Raw genomic sequence first — 17,927 nt, forward strand, 5'->3', positions numbered from 1 at the left:
CATTCATCCAAGATGGTTTTTTGGAGTTCTAGTGAGAAGCCATGGACTCCAATCCGTATCGGGTAAAGACAGGTATCTACTTCAGATAATGGATGAAAGGTTGAGAACGATAATGGATCGATTGACAGTGCTTCCAGGTTTCTAATGGTAGTCTGACATCAGTCGATTCACGATTTCAACCAATGCTAAGGTTGAAGCTATCACGAGTTCACTTAATCTGCGGACGAGAAAACAAGACTCGGTGACCAAAGACCAGTAACCTAGCTATTGATACGTCCCAGCCCCGCTAACTAGAGGGAGAAGTCCAAGCTTGAAATGGGAAAGTATATTCTCCAAACAGCCAGAAACGAGCGATAACAACAAACACAATTCAAAACGTATATATACAGTGCAAAACCGTCCTTGGGGAGAGTTACCAAATAGCATACTGAAAGACGCAATGGACCAATAGCATTTAAGATATTTCCCAGTGGGAAATACGACATGATGGTGACAAGAGAGCCTTTGGCGTGAAAATGAAGAGATCCAAATTTTCTAAATAAAATTACAAAGATTAGGTCCTTTCCCAAGTGAGTTCTGGGGATCTAACGTCCCCAACAACAACAAAAACAAAACTATTGTGTATTGACCCGTAACGTTGATAATAATTGGCCTAAAAAATAACATTAAGACTGAAGCCTGATGTTTAAAAAATTGCGAATTTCTCTTCCTGAAAAATTTATTCATATTGCTGCATTGTGATCTGAATTATTATATTGGTTAGTTTATTTTGTTGTTGTCAAAGGATTCTGGTTGACGTATTTTTTTTTAGCATGATTTATTCTACAGGATGGGGTTGCCGACCTCATGCCCAACCCTCCTACTTTACCTGGGCTTAAAACCGGCAGTAACTCTAGAAAAGCTACAGGCGGGAGAGCTGGACAGAATTGCCCACGACAGCATTGGATGGAGAGTGCTAGTGTGTGGCCTGTGCTTTTCCGCGAGGAGTAACAGGCATATGTAAGTGTCAAAGGATCCAATCGTTTTCAACTCTAAGTTGATGATGTGATCTATATTAGATAAATGATAATCCATTATTTTCTTTAAAAGAAATGATTGTTCAATTTGTTTGTTATTTTTTTATTAAATGAATATTGAAATTATTCAAATGAGTAAATGTCTGAGATAAGATGTTTTTTAATACAATATGGTATCTTTCATATCCGTAACTCCACATGAAACTTCTCTGGGGTTACTGCCAATTCCAAGCTCAGACAAAGGGGGGGAGTTTGGCATAGTGTTAGCGACCCCACTCCATCCCGTAGGAAACTAACTCGCTAAAAACCACTAACCAGAAAAAAATCATTCAAACCGGTTTACATAAGTAATCTCAATTAAGATGAAATGAGCACCATTGAACTTAGTATTAGTGATTACGTAAGCGAAATTGAAGCCATACTTCAGTAGTTTTTAACAACTAGATACAGTTGTCCAATTAGTCAACTTGTTGAAGTGATCCATAAAACTTCTCGCAAAAAAACAAAAAAGGCTCAGGAAAACACTAAGAAGCATTTTATCCAATCAGCAATTAATTGAAGTTTAGCCAGAAATATAAATAAAGTGAAGATTACAAACACACCAAGTAAATAAGTGTTGACTATTATGAAATCTAAGTAAAGCAAGATTTTCAACTGGCCACCTCCAATAAACTAACTTCAGATATTTTATTCGGAAAAAATAGTAAAAGTGTAAACTACCACAATTAACACTTAAATCAACGCCTACCTTTAATATTTCATTATCAGATTGTGCATTCTCTTCACGTTGTCTTGACTCTTCAAGTTGCTGACTTGATTTTTTTCGTTCATTTTGTTGACTACGTTTTAAATTATTCAAATTATTTTGTGCTTCACGAAGTTCTCTGTAATAATGAAATAAGGAACAAAGTTGGCTAGATATCAGTATGAAGGAATATCCGGAAAAATGTAAACAGATACTTGTAATAGTTGAAGAGATTTTCTTGCAGAATTATTTAATTTATAGATTGTATTCTTCGCAGGTTGATCTTATTCGAGGTACCATTGAAAACAGGAGAGCAATAAACAGGTATTTTTGTCCAGATATCAGACTTTTATAGTATACGCTCACTACTCCCCGCCAGGGAACATTTGGAGATCTCCAAAAATCTTGGAGGTCTTGGGTTTTATACCTAAACTGGGTCATCAGCGAGCAATGTTGAGGAGTTCAATTCTAGATGAAGATGGATGTCTTGTTTTTTCCTGATTTTTAATGGTACCTTAATTCAGATCATATTTAACAAATAAAAGTTACGAATAGCCAGTATGTATAGAAACGTTTTCCGACTTCTTTAATTTTAATAAAAATTCTCTGATTTTGAAATCCCTGAATCCCATTCATGTTGTAAAGTTCATTCATGTGTTCATAGTAAGTACACGAATAATACACTAATTACTACCAAGTGTTATATTCACTTTTTTAAGCAAAGATATTTAGTAAACATTGAAGAACTACAGTGAAGCATTGAATACTATCCTGTGAGCGTTTGCTATTCCATACTCTATTGTACAAAACCAATCATCTTAATCTTATAGAAACATGACTAGTGTACTGATATACAAATGTAACATATCTTTTTAATGACTACAATTTGATTCCCAGTGGACCGTGTACTAATATATCACTCTTTGATTATAATCTTAATACAATCATATGAAAGCTAACTGTACACTCACTCACTCAGTCACTAATAACGTAGACCTTCGTACGTACGTACAGAAGTTTGAGTTGCCACACCACATTAGCACACAGATGCAGTTGTCGATTCAAAATCCCGTAGTGGTAGAATTAGTAAGAATATAAGCAGTAATCGAAAACATTAGGGTTTGAAGATGTTATTCAAGGAGTATAATACAGTAAAATAAATTTGGAAAGAGAAAAAAGAAAGGGATATGAAGAATTCAGAAGATTCGAATTTAAGAAAACACAAAAAGTGGATGCACCTGCGCACACCATTGCAAACGATTTTGAGCCATGTCATTCAGGGTCTCTAACCATCGGTTGCTATCATCTTGCGGACCCCAACCAGGTAGTCTACACCTACCAACATGGCTCAGTGCACCATTCAGTGACTTCATGGATTTGTGACATGTTTTGGTCTGGCCGCCCCTACCTTTCTTCCAACCTACTCCTATACCACTGAACATAGCACGTCGAGGCAGTCGGTGGTTGTGCATACGTAACACGTGTCCCAGCCATCTCAACTGATGAAGTTTCACTACTTCACCAATGGATTTGCCATCCTTACTTAGTACCCGTTTCCTAACACCTGCGTTACTTACTCGATGGTCCCATGATATACGAGCAATGCTTCAAAAACACCTATGATCAAATACTAGTAACCTACGGATATCCTCTACTCTTACCGGCCATCTTTCACAGCGATAAAGTAGGACGGGACGAACTGCTGCGCAGTAAACACGTCCTTTAGTTGATAGACGGATATCTCGCCTACACCATAAATGACGCAAGTTGGCAAAAGCTAGTCGAGCCTTCTGTATCCGTGCTGAGATTTCGTCACACACCAGACCACAAGGGCTGATGAGACTTCCAAGATAAGTGAAGCGGTCGACACACTCAACTACTTCACTACCAATCACTAGTTCTGGTGTTGATGTAACCCAATCCTGAAGCAACATTTTGCATTTCGAGGGAGAGAATCGCATCCTGAACATGCTTGCATTGTTGCTTAGAGTGGTCAGAAGACTCTGCATTTTGTCAGCGTCTTCACCAAATAAAACTATGTCATCGGCATATTCTAAGTAAACAAGTGGATCTACTGGTAGAAGTTCAACCCCTGGAAATTTAGATGAGGAAAGTGCTATCTCTAAAAGCACGTCAATGACAAAGTTAAACAAGAATGGAGAGAGTGGAAAGTCCCGAGGAACACCACTTGAGGTAATCAATTCTGATGACAGTTCGCCATAAGCTCTCACTCGACTACTTGTGTTCACTGATGAATATGACATCAATCTTACCTCTATACTAAAATTTAAACATATTCATTCTTTGAATTATATTGAATATATAGTCAGAGGTCAGGCAAACAAAAACTCTCCAACGGAAATGTAAATAATGCATTGATGATAATCAAACTTATGAAACCAATTAGTTATAAACATGGTTATCGGGATGAACTGATTCAATGAAATAAGAAATAATACATTTGTAATAGTTCAATGAGTAGAATAATTAAATGTTCGGATGTTTCGTTACTCAATTTAAGCCTTTTCTTCAATGAATAAATAAATAAGTCAAACTAAGCTAAGTTGAAATAGTACAATGGAACGAAGCTGAAATATTTGGTACGATCAATAACAAATCAGATCTGACCAAGTTAATGTCATACCACTCTGATCAAGGTGATTAATATGAAACATGCTCGTGTATTTAGTTTGTATGTTGATGATTAAAAAATGTGACAAGGATAGAATTGATATATATATATATATATATATATATATATATATATATATATATATATGATAATAGTATGAGATGTGAATAGAATCAGACACGGTAGCTCACATAGATGGTCAAAGTCTGGTGAATAGTAAAGCCATCTTTTCTGTTGAATGCTGTACGATTTATAAATATATTGAAAGCTTCAGCTACTATCCTTTCCTTCTAGTTAGAAAAGTCTTTTTGTATTATTTTAATATTCTTGATAATGAATTGATGATTATTGAAGATGGTATACAATGCTATTGTCGATCTAATTTGGGAACTTTCAAATTCTATAGGATTAGTAGGTAGCTTTTTGTGTACTGAAGATGTTCTTTGGCTTGAGTCAAGATTTCATGAAATGACTTTTCAATACAGATGTAACCCCTTCTGTTTTGGAAGGTCATATCGTGAAATCTTGATTCAAGCCAAAGAACATCTTCAGTACACAAAACGCCACCTGCTCATCCTCTAAAACTTGAAAGACTTCAAATTAGGTCGACAATAGAAGTGCATACCATCTTCAATAACCATCAAGTTATTGTTAGGAATATCAAAATAGTACAAAAACGTTTTTCCAAGAAATAGCTTACATTTAGTCAGGAAACATCAGAAATTTTAATGCTTCTTCCCATTGGGATATTGCATAGATATTATTTCTATTAATAACAATCTACCGTACGCTCAATTTATTTGAAATTATTAAGTTAAAACTTGCCGATGATATCTACTTATGAGTTGAATAGAATAATAAAAATGCTAACTTCCACTGGATATAAACGATGACATTATTGTTCTGAACGATAATAAAATCTTAGCAATTCAATCATTGAATTATTTTTTTTGGTTAGCGTTTCTTTTAGCGAGTTAGTTTTCTACGAGATGGGGTCGCTAACCCCATCCCCCAAGCCTCCTCCTTTGTCCGACATTGAGACTGGTAGTACCCCTAGGAGAGCTCCAGGAGTAGTGAATAGGACACACATTGTGGAAACTACCCAACTGTGTCACAAAGCAAGCCCTCACATGAAATCCTCAAAGCTAAAGGAGAAGAGGAACACCAAAGAACACATTATGCTGAGAAATGGAGACAGATATGAGAAACAGAAGAGGAAGAAGAGTGAACAACAATTGAGTAGAACTAGAAAGGAAGGACCAGAACATGGTGTTTTGGAGAATGCTGGTCGGCGGTCTATGCTCCATTGGGAGTAATAGACGTAAGTAAGTAAGTAAGTAATTCAATCCTTATGATTAGAGAATGTAATATGAATAACAGTAAACTCATCTAAAACTAATCACTTACTCTTTCAGTTCATTTAATTGATTTTCTTTATCAAATTTTTCTGTATCAATTGTTCTTAATAAACGATCTACTTCTGTTTGAAGTTTAGATGAATTTTCCATATAATGATTTAATTGTCCTTCTAATTCTGCTGTTCTTTGTAAAAATTTCATATCAGATTCAGTGGTTATTTGTTTTTGTAACTAAGACACAAAAAACAAAAACAACAATATTGTGTATTTGTAAGCAATGATGGATAGTGACTAGTAGTGGAATCCAGGACGCGCGTTTCGTCCCATTCCGGACTCGTCAGCTGGATGTACCTGCATCTCAGGGAGCTGATGTGCACTCTGGGACTCGAACCCAGTACCATTCGCTTCAAACGCCGTCGCGTTATCCACTTAGCTACTGAGTCCTGATAGCCAGTTGCTTCTGCAATGGGGTGAATTTAAATTCACTTGGACAAAATGCGTCACAACGCAAGTCCTCACATGGAATCCTCAAAGCGAAAGGACAATAAGAAGACCAAAGAACACATCATGCTGAGAAATGAAGACAGATATGAGAAGAATGAACAACAATCAGATAGAAATGGAGAGGAAGACCCAGGACAGAATGAGTTGGAGAATGCTGGTCGGCAGCCTATGCTCCATTAAAGGTCAGAGTCGTAAGTAAGTCATTAAAATTAAGTAAATATATCTGAGAAAGGCGATATCATTTGACAAAAGAACACCCAGATAGATGATTATCTACGGTGAATATATCATCCACTTGATTTTCACTAGTAATCACTGAATCCTAGAACTTTCCATCTTCAATTATACATTCAATTAGAAATTTATATTTGAAATTACAAAAAGTTACAGGACTCCGTAATGTGGAACCTTCAGGCTGGAGCACTTAAAATATAATTGAAAATAGTTAGGAATCATAGTATATTTCAACACAAGTATCACTAAATTTTAAATGCATGTGGTGTTGTTTAATTGTATCTTCCGATTGTTATTTAGGACTGCAATTGATTAGTCTCATATTGACATATGCGCATCCCGTGTGGACGGCCTCGATATTGCCTTAGGTCATAAGCTTTATAAGCACAGATGCAGGTACATCCGGGTGACGAGTGCCAAACACGACAAAACACGCGTCCTGAATTCCACTACTAGCAACTGTCCATCTCTGCTCATATCATTAAATTTGTACAACTGAACTCATATAAGTAATTTTATTATTGTAAGATTCCTAATATAGTTCAGTAAGAAATAATGTAATTCATTAAGCAAACACAAAGCTAATTATTCGTCTTAACCATACTGTTTTTTTTATAATAACCTTGGTAATGATATAAAAGTAAGCGAAAAGTTAGGGTAGACTGGATCTTTTACCTGACTTTTTAAAATCGAACTCTAATTCATTCAATCATTCTAGTCAACCAATATTGCTATAGGGTTTTGTGATGAATGTGTCACTCCCATTTCATGGGAAATATTTTCTGTCTATGAAACATTCTTGATTGGGAATTCTTAGTGGCAACAAAAAAGAAGATCTTGTTATCATTAATATAATATTCACAATGAATCAATATGGGATCTGTTATAAATGTCCACCTGTTTAAATTTCCATATCAATAATCCCATAATAGGACGAAACAGGCATCCAATGCTTCCAGGATCTCATTGGTTGTGAATTTAACTATGGAAAAAGGAGTAGGGAAGTATCCGAAATAACAGTATTGTCATCAAAATGTTCATCATGATCCCATTGTCAGGGTGATCCAGAAAACTTCTCGCAAAAGACAAAAAAGGCTCAGGAAAACACTAAGAAGCACTTTATCTAATCAGCAATCAGTTGAATTTTAGGCAGAAACATAAACAATGTGAAAAGTCACATCTAGAGTTTCTGATTGGATGATTATCTATACTACTACTATGTTTAGTAGCATTCCAGAATTTTCGGGAAACCCAAGGACATGTATAATACTTTATAACTCTATATTTTCTGTACTAGAACGAGCCTTTAGAGTAAAGTGCTTCTCGTATATTTTGCGTCTTTTCTTTCGTGTTCAGGTTGCTGTGAAGTTCTAGCTTGGGGGTTACGAGAATAGCTTAGGAACCGAATATAGCGTTCAATTAACAAGACTTATCACCAATGTAGCCATTAGTCTAAGTAACTCAATATTATGTATATTATGAATGATAAACTACTGGAGATTTACCCACAAGAAATTTCTCTTAACTTAAGTTTTGTGTTAGTTGGCTCTTGTCTGTGAAGGTTACTTTAAATCTTGAAAACATTGATGCTGTCTGTTGAATTCGGACCAACATGACTTCCTATCATTTCGTAAGACATAACCTTGAATAAGTCATTCATGGAATTTAAGTGTAAAACGAAAAAGAAAATAAATTCCTCAGTTTTCAATTTTGACACATCAAAAAAAAAAAAAAATTACTAATTTCAATAGCTGAAATCATGAGTCATTTGAAGTTAGACCACCATGAAAAACCTGGAAACACTGAATGGCCGTTTCGTCCTAGTATAGGACTACTCACCAGGACACATCTGCGATTTCGCCTCGCGAGATTCCAACCCAGGACCTATCAGCCTTGCACACGAGCGCTTAACCACTAGACCAGTGAGCTTTTCAATTTTGATACATCAAAAACAAAACATTTCACAACTTACTAATTGTTTCTCCATTTGTAAAGTGGTCACTTCTGAATTTCTTTGACTTAATTGTGTTTGTAATTGATTAATTTCTGTTTCTAATTTAAATCGTGATGTTCTATAATCATTTGTTTCATCGCGTATTTCCATTAATTGTGTTGTTTTCTCATCTAATTCTTTTTGTAAAATATCTAAACGATTTTTAAATTCATTATTTAAACGTTTTTGTGTTTCTAATTCTTCAACAATTTCTGATTCACTACGTTGACGAGCTTCTTTTAAACTATACAAATGAATGAGAGTAAGTTATAACCAACCGTGGTATAAGATGAAAATATATTCAAGAGTAATTGATTAGTTAAAGCAATTAGTCGATAGTGTGTAGCGACCTACTTTTATCGCATGCACTTACGTCTGCTCAGTAAATCCGCTTGTACTCCTTTGGCACGATCGTCAACAAATATATCTCGCTACAACCTCCAATCGCCTTCTGATATCTGGTACGCAACCTTCTTGTAGTGGCAATCATAGACAACCGCGACTCGACACCACACCAAAAATACGAACACTTTTCAATCGAGGCCAAATCTTCCAAAGAAACCAATTGCGGTGAGCCTATTACTTATCTATCCACGTCTGTTGCACATTTTCATATTGATATTTTTCAATATCTAATATTCTGGTAACAACTCGAAATGACGGATAACGATAAGAATAGTATTATTATAATAGACTCTGATGTACAGGTTATCCGTTTTAGACCTGTATCTTTTTCCCCTATGACCCGGAAGTTTGGTTCGCTGCACTGGAGTCTCAGTTCGAGACCAGCCGCATTACGAGTCAACAGTAAAAATATGCCTACGCTCTGGAATCTTTACCAGGGAATCACATAGTCGCTGTCCGTGAGGTCATACTCAACCACAATGTGCCTAACGTTTATGATCGTCTCAAGGAGGCGATCCTCAAACATTTCCTCCCATCGAGGGAGGAACGGTTGGGGACATTATTAGCGCGTCACCCTCTGGGTGATCCTAAGCTCAGTCACCACCTCACGCGCCTGCAATCTCTTGCAAGACCTACGGCAGCTGATTCCGCAATTGTTAAAGAATTGTGGCTCAAATCGTTACCAGCACACACCCAACCAACGATCACGGCCCTGCTCAAGAACGCACCACTCGACCAGGTGGCCCTCATAGCAGACAAAATATTGGCAAGGACTGGCAACCGAGAAAATTATATAGTTGCCTAAACGTCATGTTCGAACGTGGATATGGACGCTAGTCACTTCCCGGATCAAAGTGATGGAGGCGGTCGTATTCATACACGTCTTAACTTTCGAGACCGTTGCGACATACCCGAACCCTATGTCCCTCGAGCCAGATCACTCTCTCGTAAATTCGTAACCACTCGCCCAACAAAGACATCTTCCAAACCACTCCAAAAGGCGGCTTCGGAAGCGAGTGGAGGTTGGTGCTGGTTTCGCCGCTCCTTCGGGTCCGGTGCCCGCCGTTGTCGAGCCCCGTGCTCATACAAGGAGGAAAACTCCAAGGCCGGCGAGTACGGCCGCCTTTACCCGCCGGCCCTTCACCCCAGGTTGGTCGTTTATCTTATGTGCACGACTATCGCACGAACGCTAGGTATCTAGTAGATACTGGTGCCCATGTTTCTGTCGTACTTCTTGGTAACACTAAGTCACAAGCTACGACGGTTCGACTACGCGATGCGAATGGCTCAGTCATTCCTACCTATGGTACACGACAACTCACGGTCAACCTAGGCAACCGACGAAAGTATCTGTCGACGTTCATGATTGCCGATGTTCCCACAGCCATACTCGGTATTGATTTCCTACAGCACTACGAATCGCTAGTCGATTCACGTAGGCTGCAGCTAATTGATACTTCATCGAACAGCAAATTCATGGGCCTCAAAGCTCAAACAAATGCGTACCGAATCTTAGACGTCTTTTATTCGCGTGAAGATATATTCCACGCTTTATTCGAGAAATTCCACAAATTAACTAAATCACTCGAGGAGATTTCATCGGTGACCGATCGTGTGGTACACCAAATAGTTACCTGCGGAACCCCATTCACGGCAACACCACGCCGACTGGCACCGCACAAGTTAGATTTCGCTAAACGTGAGTTTGACAATTTACTAGCTACTGGTATTATTCATCCTTCTCACAGTCCCTTGGCCTCACCTCTTCATATGGTGCGCAAAAAGGATGGGGTGGTCTGGTCCTTCTGTCGCACACCCAAAAACAAATGCAGAAGACAACGACCAGTGTAGCAGAAGCCTCAGCAGCAGTAGGTCTCAACATATACAAACGGAAAAGCAAGATTCGCCGATACAAAACAGCATGCAACAACCCAATCATAATTGACGGAGAAGATTTGGAGGATGTAAAAACTAACACATATCTGGACAGCATCATTGATGAACACGGTGGATCCGATGCAGACATGAAGGCGCAGATCGGCAAAGCAAGAGCAGCATATTTACAACTGTAGGACGTCTGGAACTCAAAACAACTGTCAACCAACACCATGGTCAAAATTTTCAATACAAATGTCAAGACGGTTCTACTGTATGGGGCGTAAACTTGGAGAACTACGAAAGCCATCATCCAGAAGATACAAGTGTTTATTAACAGCTGTCTACGCAATATACTTCGGATCCGTTGGTCAGACATTATCAGCAACAACCTACGGTGAGAGAGAACAAGCCAGATTCCAGAGGAGAAAGAAATCAGGAAGAAGCGCTGGAAGTGGATAGGACACATATTGAGGAAACCACACAACTGTGTCACAAGGTAAGCCCTTACGTGGAATCCTCAAGGCCAAAGAAGAGGAAGACCAAAAAAAACACTACGTTGAGAAATGGAGACAGATATGAGAAAAATGAACAAAAATTCGATAGAACTGGAAAGGAAAGCCCAGGACAAAGTGTGTTGGAGAATTATGGTCGGTGGTCTATGCTCCATTGGGAGTAACAGGCGTAAGTAAATAAGTAATGAAGTAGGTCATAGTTTGAAAATAAAAATAAACTTGTTTAAATAATGGTTATTAAAAATCAATGAATAATCAGCCGTAAGTACATAGATGTTAAGGAAGTGGAAAGATAAAATACATAGAATAGAATTATTCGCTTGAGTTTTTACAGCTTTCTCTAAAAGTAAATGATCTCAACGAACCAAGGTAAAGTTCATTTCGATTAGTCATATCATTTATATCCATTTAAATAGTTGAATCTAACAAACAATACTCAACGTAGAATGAAGTGATATTCTGAATTGTAAACAAGTCAAATCAAAATTATTATGAAATATAAAGTTATCTTCTTACCGTTCAATTTGTCGATCTTTATCTTTTAATGTTTCCTCCCATCCAATACGTCCACCATCTGAACTGACACGTTCTGTACTAATACGTGAAAGACGAGCTTGAACTGTTGCTAATTGTGTTTCTTTATCATTAAGTAAATCTTCTATATTTTCAATCTAGTATACAATGTAAGGTGATACAGATTTGCGGTTTCAAATGTTTTATTTTAATTAACTTATACTACTCATAATAATTATCAGTAGACTTATAATATTACCCCAACAGGAGTTAATAAAAATGTATATCAAAATGAAATGTTCTAAGAATTATAAAAATAAAATCTTCTTCAAATGACCATAGGAAATCTAGTGATTCACCTTCTATATAACATGGCTGATGTTCATCTGTTGTGAAACCTAAATAAAATATTGCGATCGCACCTTAAAGTGATTTCCTAGTGAGTTTTATCCAAGTTGGAGCTAATTTCCATCAGAAATATATTTTGTAACAAGCCATTGTTATATCTCAGATTTAAGGACCTTAGAAATATGCACTCGTAATCCTGTAAAGAATCAAACTCATAACCCTTAAAAAGTATAATAAATGAATTTCAACAGTTGAGATCATGATTCAATGGAAGCTAGATCACCATGGAAAAATTTGGAAGCACTGGATGGCCGTTTCGTTCTATTGTGGGACTCGTCAGCAGTGCGCATCCACGATCCCACCACACCGCGAGATTCGAACCCATGACCTATCAGTCTCACGAGTGAGCGCTTAACCATGGTGGTTTAGTTTCAACTGACTCATGATCTCAACTGTTGAAATTACTACAATCTCCACAAAACCCGTTTCTGATAATAAATGAATTAATTTCAGATTACATGGTTTATTTAATGATCAATACTTGAGTTTTCTTCTTTGAACCTACTTTACCTTAATAGAATTCTTTGTATCCGTTAAATAGTTAATTGAATGAAAAGGAGAAAAAAAATCAATTTTTAAAACATCAGTGATTATTTTAATTTCACTCGGACAAAAACTAAAGAAAATTCTCCCTCTTTTCCCCCATTTTTTAGTTCACTTCTTTGATATAGAGATAATATGTATGCCAAAAAATAATAAACATTTACAACTTAGATTGGTTCAATGTTTTTTTAGTGAGTTCGTTTTCTAAAGGATGGGTTCGCTAACTCTATGCCCAACCCTCCTTTTTTATCCAGGCTTGTAACTGGCAGAAACGTCAGTAGGGAGGGGGGTACTTCAGGCGGATATTAACTAATTACTTTGAAGAAAACAAACTATAAGGACTAAAAAGTCATTGTTTCTGTCATGAATAATTGAAAAATAATTTTTGTTTAGTAATTTTCGATATTTTAAAATAAAATTTAATTAATTGTTTTTTTATTATTTTCACAATAAAAACGAATGAAAGTTCTGTATTATTGGATCAAATTCAATTGAAGTTTTAATTAGGTGTTGAGATATTCAGAAAAATATCCCAAAAATTATCCTGTTAAGTCTAATGCCATTCTTGAACGTGAAATGGTGTCATTTTCCCATTGATCAATATTTATTTCACGTGTCATTTTCCTACTGGTCAATATTCACGGTAGTCCTAACTGTATAAATATGCATTTGTCTGTAAAGTATTATTCTTATTCCTATTCTTATTCTTCTTCTGACCCCATAAACAATTTTCATCTACGGTTCGTGTTCTGATATTTTGGAGATTGGGGAACAGTATTGGGGTCGTACTGGGTTATCTGAAGTTGGTCAGTCGCTAGAAATTACAGTATCCACCCCGCGGTCCATAATAATTTGGTGACGGAGATTTAGCAAACAAGTTGGTGACTAACTATGGATCCAGCCAAATTAGAAAAAATGTTCGTACAACAGCTGAAGCTGATAGAGATGAGTCCCAATTACACCGACAGTCCCTTAATCAGTTGATGGTATTACCAGTGGCATTTCAGAATTTCTTTATGATCCTGACGCCAATATTACATTTCATACTTGGTTCAGGCGTTATGAAGACCTTTTCAAAGTTGACTTTACTGACAGAGGTGATTCGTGGAAGGAGCATCTTCTCCTTCGGAAACTTGGTCCATCCGAGCTGGACAAGTATTGCAACATCATTCTACTGCAGAACCCACTCAACCGTTCCTTCGACGCCATTATACAATCTCTTAGAAAACTTTTTGGTGATCATCATTCACTTTTCAATACTCGATATCACTGCTTAAAACTGGTCATGAATGAGTCCGATGACTTCTTGAACCACGCCGGCGTTGTCAACCGTGAATGCGAACGGTTCAAGCTCAGATCCCTCACTGAAGACAAATTCAAGTCCCCAGTACTCATATGCAGCCTTCAATCACCCAAATTCTCCGACATCAGAACTCGGTTGCTTAACCGCCTTGAACAAGACCCAACACTGACACTCAATGCGATCATAGACGAGTACCAACGCATCATCAATCTGCAGTGTGACACCACTTTGGTTCGATCTGGGGGCCAGGGTGGTTCCGAAGTTTATACTGTTCAGCACCAGAAAAAATCTTCGAGATCGACAACCCTGAGTCCTTCGAACGCCAGAGCTGTCTCTGTCTCCAATCACTCCAAACCGGCTCAGAAGAAGCCCCATCGCCATGTTGGCACTGTAGAGCCTGGCATGATGTGAAGTTTTGTCCATTTAAACAGCATATGTGCGATCGCTGTCAGAAAGTTGGTCACAAAAGCGGCTTTTGCAAATCCAACCGATTCAATAACCGTCGAAATGCACAGACGCAGCGTCGCTTTCCCAAAAAGCCGATTATCTCATCAAGGGGTTTAGCAGCAGTCTTCCACACTCATGTCGTGACTCGACGCAAATTTCCGACCCTCTCAATCAATGGTCAGCCAGTTCGGTTGCAGTTGGATACTGCGTCAGATATCACTATTCTGTTGAGAAAGACTTGGGGAACCTTGGGCCAACCTCCCATCAAACCATCCTGTCAGACAGCCGTCAGTGCCTGTGGGGGTCATCTCCGCCCTCATGGTGAACTCTATTGCTGCATTTCGTTTAGAGGTACAACCATCAATGGGACGTGTTACACCACCAATTCTCCACTCAACCTTTTAGGTTTAGATTGGTTCGGAGAACTTGGTCTCGCTGATCTTCCCATTAGCGCTATCTGCAATCAAGTACAAACTACTGCCTCTACACAACAGCATGCTGCAGACCTTCAAAAACGATTTACTGAACTCTTTCAGCCTGGTCTCGGACTTTCTTCCACAAAGGAAGCTGTTTTAAGACTGCAGTCAGAAGCTACTCCAGTTTTTCGCCCAAAACGTCCAGTTTCATACGCATCTCTACCTCCGGTTGACGCTGAAATTCAACGTTTGGAAACTGAGGGTGTTCAAGTACCTGTTTCCTATTCATCATGGGCTACACCAATTGTAGTTGTAAAAAAATCCAATGGTTCCATACGCATCTATGCAGACGTTTTCACAGAACTCTACGCGGCTCTACAACCGCATCACTATCCGCTGCCAATCTCAGATGACTTATTTACTATTTTAAATGGTGGTACCTACTTTGCTAAGCTGGATCTAGCAGATGCTTAACTTCAAATTCCAGTCGCTCTTGAATCGAGAGAGTTATTGACAATCAAAACTCACCGAGGAGTTTTTCAGTATACCCGGTTACACTTTGGTATCAAAACTGCTCCAACGATCTTCCAGCAGATCATGGGTACTATTCTGGCAGATTTTCTTGTTGTTGCTACATACTTTGACGATGTCTTCATTGTCGGTTCAACTGCTGATGAATTGCATACCAGAACACACTTAGTTCTACAACGCCTCCAGGATAATGATCTTCGCCTTCGCCCAGAAAAATGCCAGTTCTTCTTACGTTCCGTTAAATACCTGAGGTTTATCTTTAATACTTCCGGACGACACCCTGATCCTCAAGATACTTACGCAATCCAGAAAATGCCTGCCACCACTGATGTCTCCTCACTGCGGTCATTTCTGGGAATGATTAGCTACTATTTAGCATTTCTTCCATCACTGTATGACGTACAACATCTATTAAATCGTCTGCTAGAAAAGAATGCTACTTGGAATTGGTCAACGCAATGTGAGTCAGCCTTTTCAAAACTTAAAGCCATGCTAAGTTCCAATCTACTGCTAACCCACTACAATCCGAAACTACCCATTGTGGTTGCTGCTGACGCTTCAACATATGAACTGGGTACCGTACTCTCGCATGTCTTTCCCGATGGTTCAGAGAAAGCGGATATGCACGCTTCGGAAACACTAACACCTACTGAGAAACGTTACGTCCAGATCAAGAAGGAAGCGTTAGCCCTAATTTTTGCTGTCCGGCGATTCCACAAATTCATTTACGGGCGCCGTTTCACCTTGCTCACAGACCATAAGCCGTTGTTATCAATCTTTGGATCAAAGAAAGGTATTCCTGCGCATTCTGCTAATCATTTTCAACGTTGGGCATTGGCGTTATTAGGGTACGACTTCGACATCCAGTATCGACGTTCCAAAGATTTCGGTCAGGCAGATGCACTGTCCAGACTTATCAGTAACCATCCTACCACAGATGAGGACACACTCATAGCCATAATATCAAGGGAAGAGGATTCCGATGCTACACTATTAGCGATATTGTGATATTCAACAACTAGCGAATCGTCGCAGCGCCCTCTGTGTTGTTAACGATTGTCTGATGTTCGGTGATCGCGTAGTAATTCCAACAACCCTAAGTTTCAAGGTCCTACGCCAATTTTACTCTGGACACCCAGGGATAAACCATGTGAAATCCATCGCTCGCACCTAAGCATATTGGCCGAACATGGATAAGCAGATTATCGACTTTGTCAAAAGATGTTCACATTGTCAAACAGCTGCAAAAAATCCTTCTAATTTGTCTCCAGTACCCTGGCCAAAGTCAGAAAAACCCTGGTCGCGAGTGCATATTGACTTTACCGGGCCGCTAGAGGGTACCACATATCTGATACTAGTTGACTCCTACTCCAAATGGCCAGAGATATTGCCAATTGCGCCATCCTTTACAACTCGGACCATCAAACTCCTTAATCAGATCTTCGCTCAGCATGGTCTTCCAGAAACAATAGTAACAGACAATGGTTCACAGTTCACATCTAGCCAATTCCGAGAATTTTTCCTGTAAAACTCGATCAACCATGTCCGTTCTCCGCCATATCACCCGCAATCTAATGGACAAGCTGAAAGATTCGTTGGTATATTTAAACGAGCCATGCTTAAAGCACGAGGGGAGGGGACCATAGAAGATATCTTAGAGCGATTTCTAGTTGTGTACCGGACGACCCCGCACGACTTCTTGGCAAATTTCAAATCCCCTGCTGCGATCCTTATGCAGCGAAAGCTACGGACAGTTCATAGTGTGATGACGCCCAAGCGAGAGGCCCAGCAAAGACCCCAGATGAAGAATACTAGAATTCCCTGCAAAGTTGGTGCGAAAGTGTATGCGCGGGACTATAGACACGGATGTGATAGATGGGTAGAGAGTAAAATCACAAAGAAACATAGGGACATCATGTATGATGTCAAGGTGAACCAAGAAATATGGCACCACAATCAACTAAGGCCAAGGGGAGCTTAGTGGTTTAGAGGTTAAGCGATCACGCATGAGACTGATAGGTCATTGGTTCGAATCACTCGAGATGGTGCCGTGGGTATGCACTGCTTAAGAGTCCCACAATAGGACGAAATGGCCGTCCAGTGCTTCCAGGTTTTCCACGGTGATCTAGCTTTAATTGACTCATGATCTCAACTGTTAAACCTTCTATAATATCCACAAAACCCCTCTCTGATTATAATAAATTAATCATATATAATTGTTTATATATAAATCTACATTAAACGCTGGAATAACACAATTCAATTTAATTCATTTTCTTACTTTTTTCTGTAATAAGGATATTTTTCTATCTTTTATATCCATTTGATCTTTAAGTTCAGTTAATTCTTGTTCAATTTGTCGTTTAGCTGATTGTGCACTATTCAATGCTTTTGATTTCTTTTCTAAAAGATTTTCTTTCTCTTTAATTCTTTTACGAAAATCTTCTGCCTATTTTAAATGATCATTATTATTATTATTAATTTCAAAA

At 38.4% G+C, this 17,927-nt stretch overlaps 1 protein-coding gene across 1 annotated transcript in view; it reads right to left on the bottom strand.

The window, feature by feature from the left end:
• MS3_00000154 (uncharacterized protein) overlaps positions 1–17,927 on the bottom strand; it is a 109,153-nt gene that overhangs the window by 66,043 nt on the left and 25,183 nt on the right. The window contains exons 6-10 of the mRNA XM_051208037.1: positions 17,720–17,887; positions 11,794–11,948; positions 8,462–8,726; positions 5,801–5,982; positions 1,765–1,900 (exon numbers count right to left, since the gene is read on the bottom strand). Coding sequence (XP_051069978.1) covers positions 1,765–1,900; positions 5,801–5,982; positions 8,462–8,726; positions 11,794–11,948; positions 17,720–17,887 — 906 coding nt within the window. The remainder of the gene's footprint in view (positions 1–1,764; positions 1,901–5,800; positions 5,983–8,461; positions 8,727–11,793; positions 11,949–17,719; positions 17,888–17,927) is intronic.

Source organism: Schistosoma haematobium, chromosome 3, assembly GCF_000699445.3.
Source record: "Schistosoma haematobium chromosome 3, whole genome shotgun sequence".
Lineage (NCBI taxonomy): Eukaryota > Metazoa > Platyhelminthes > Trematoda > Strigeidida > Schistosomatidae > Schistosoma > Schistosoma haematobium.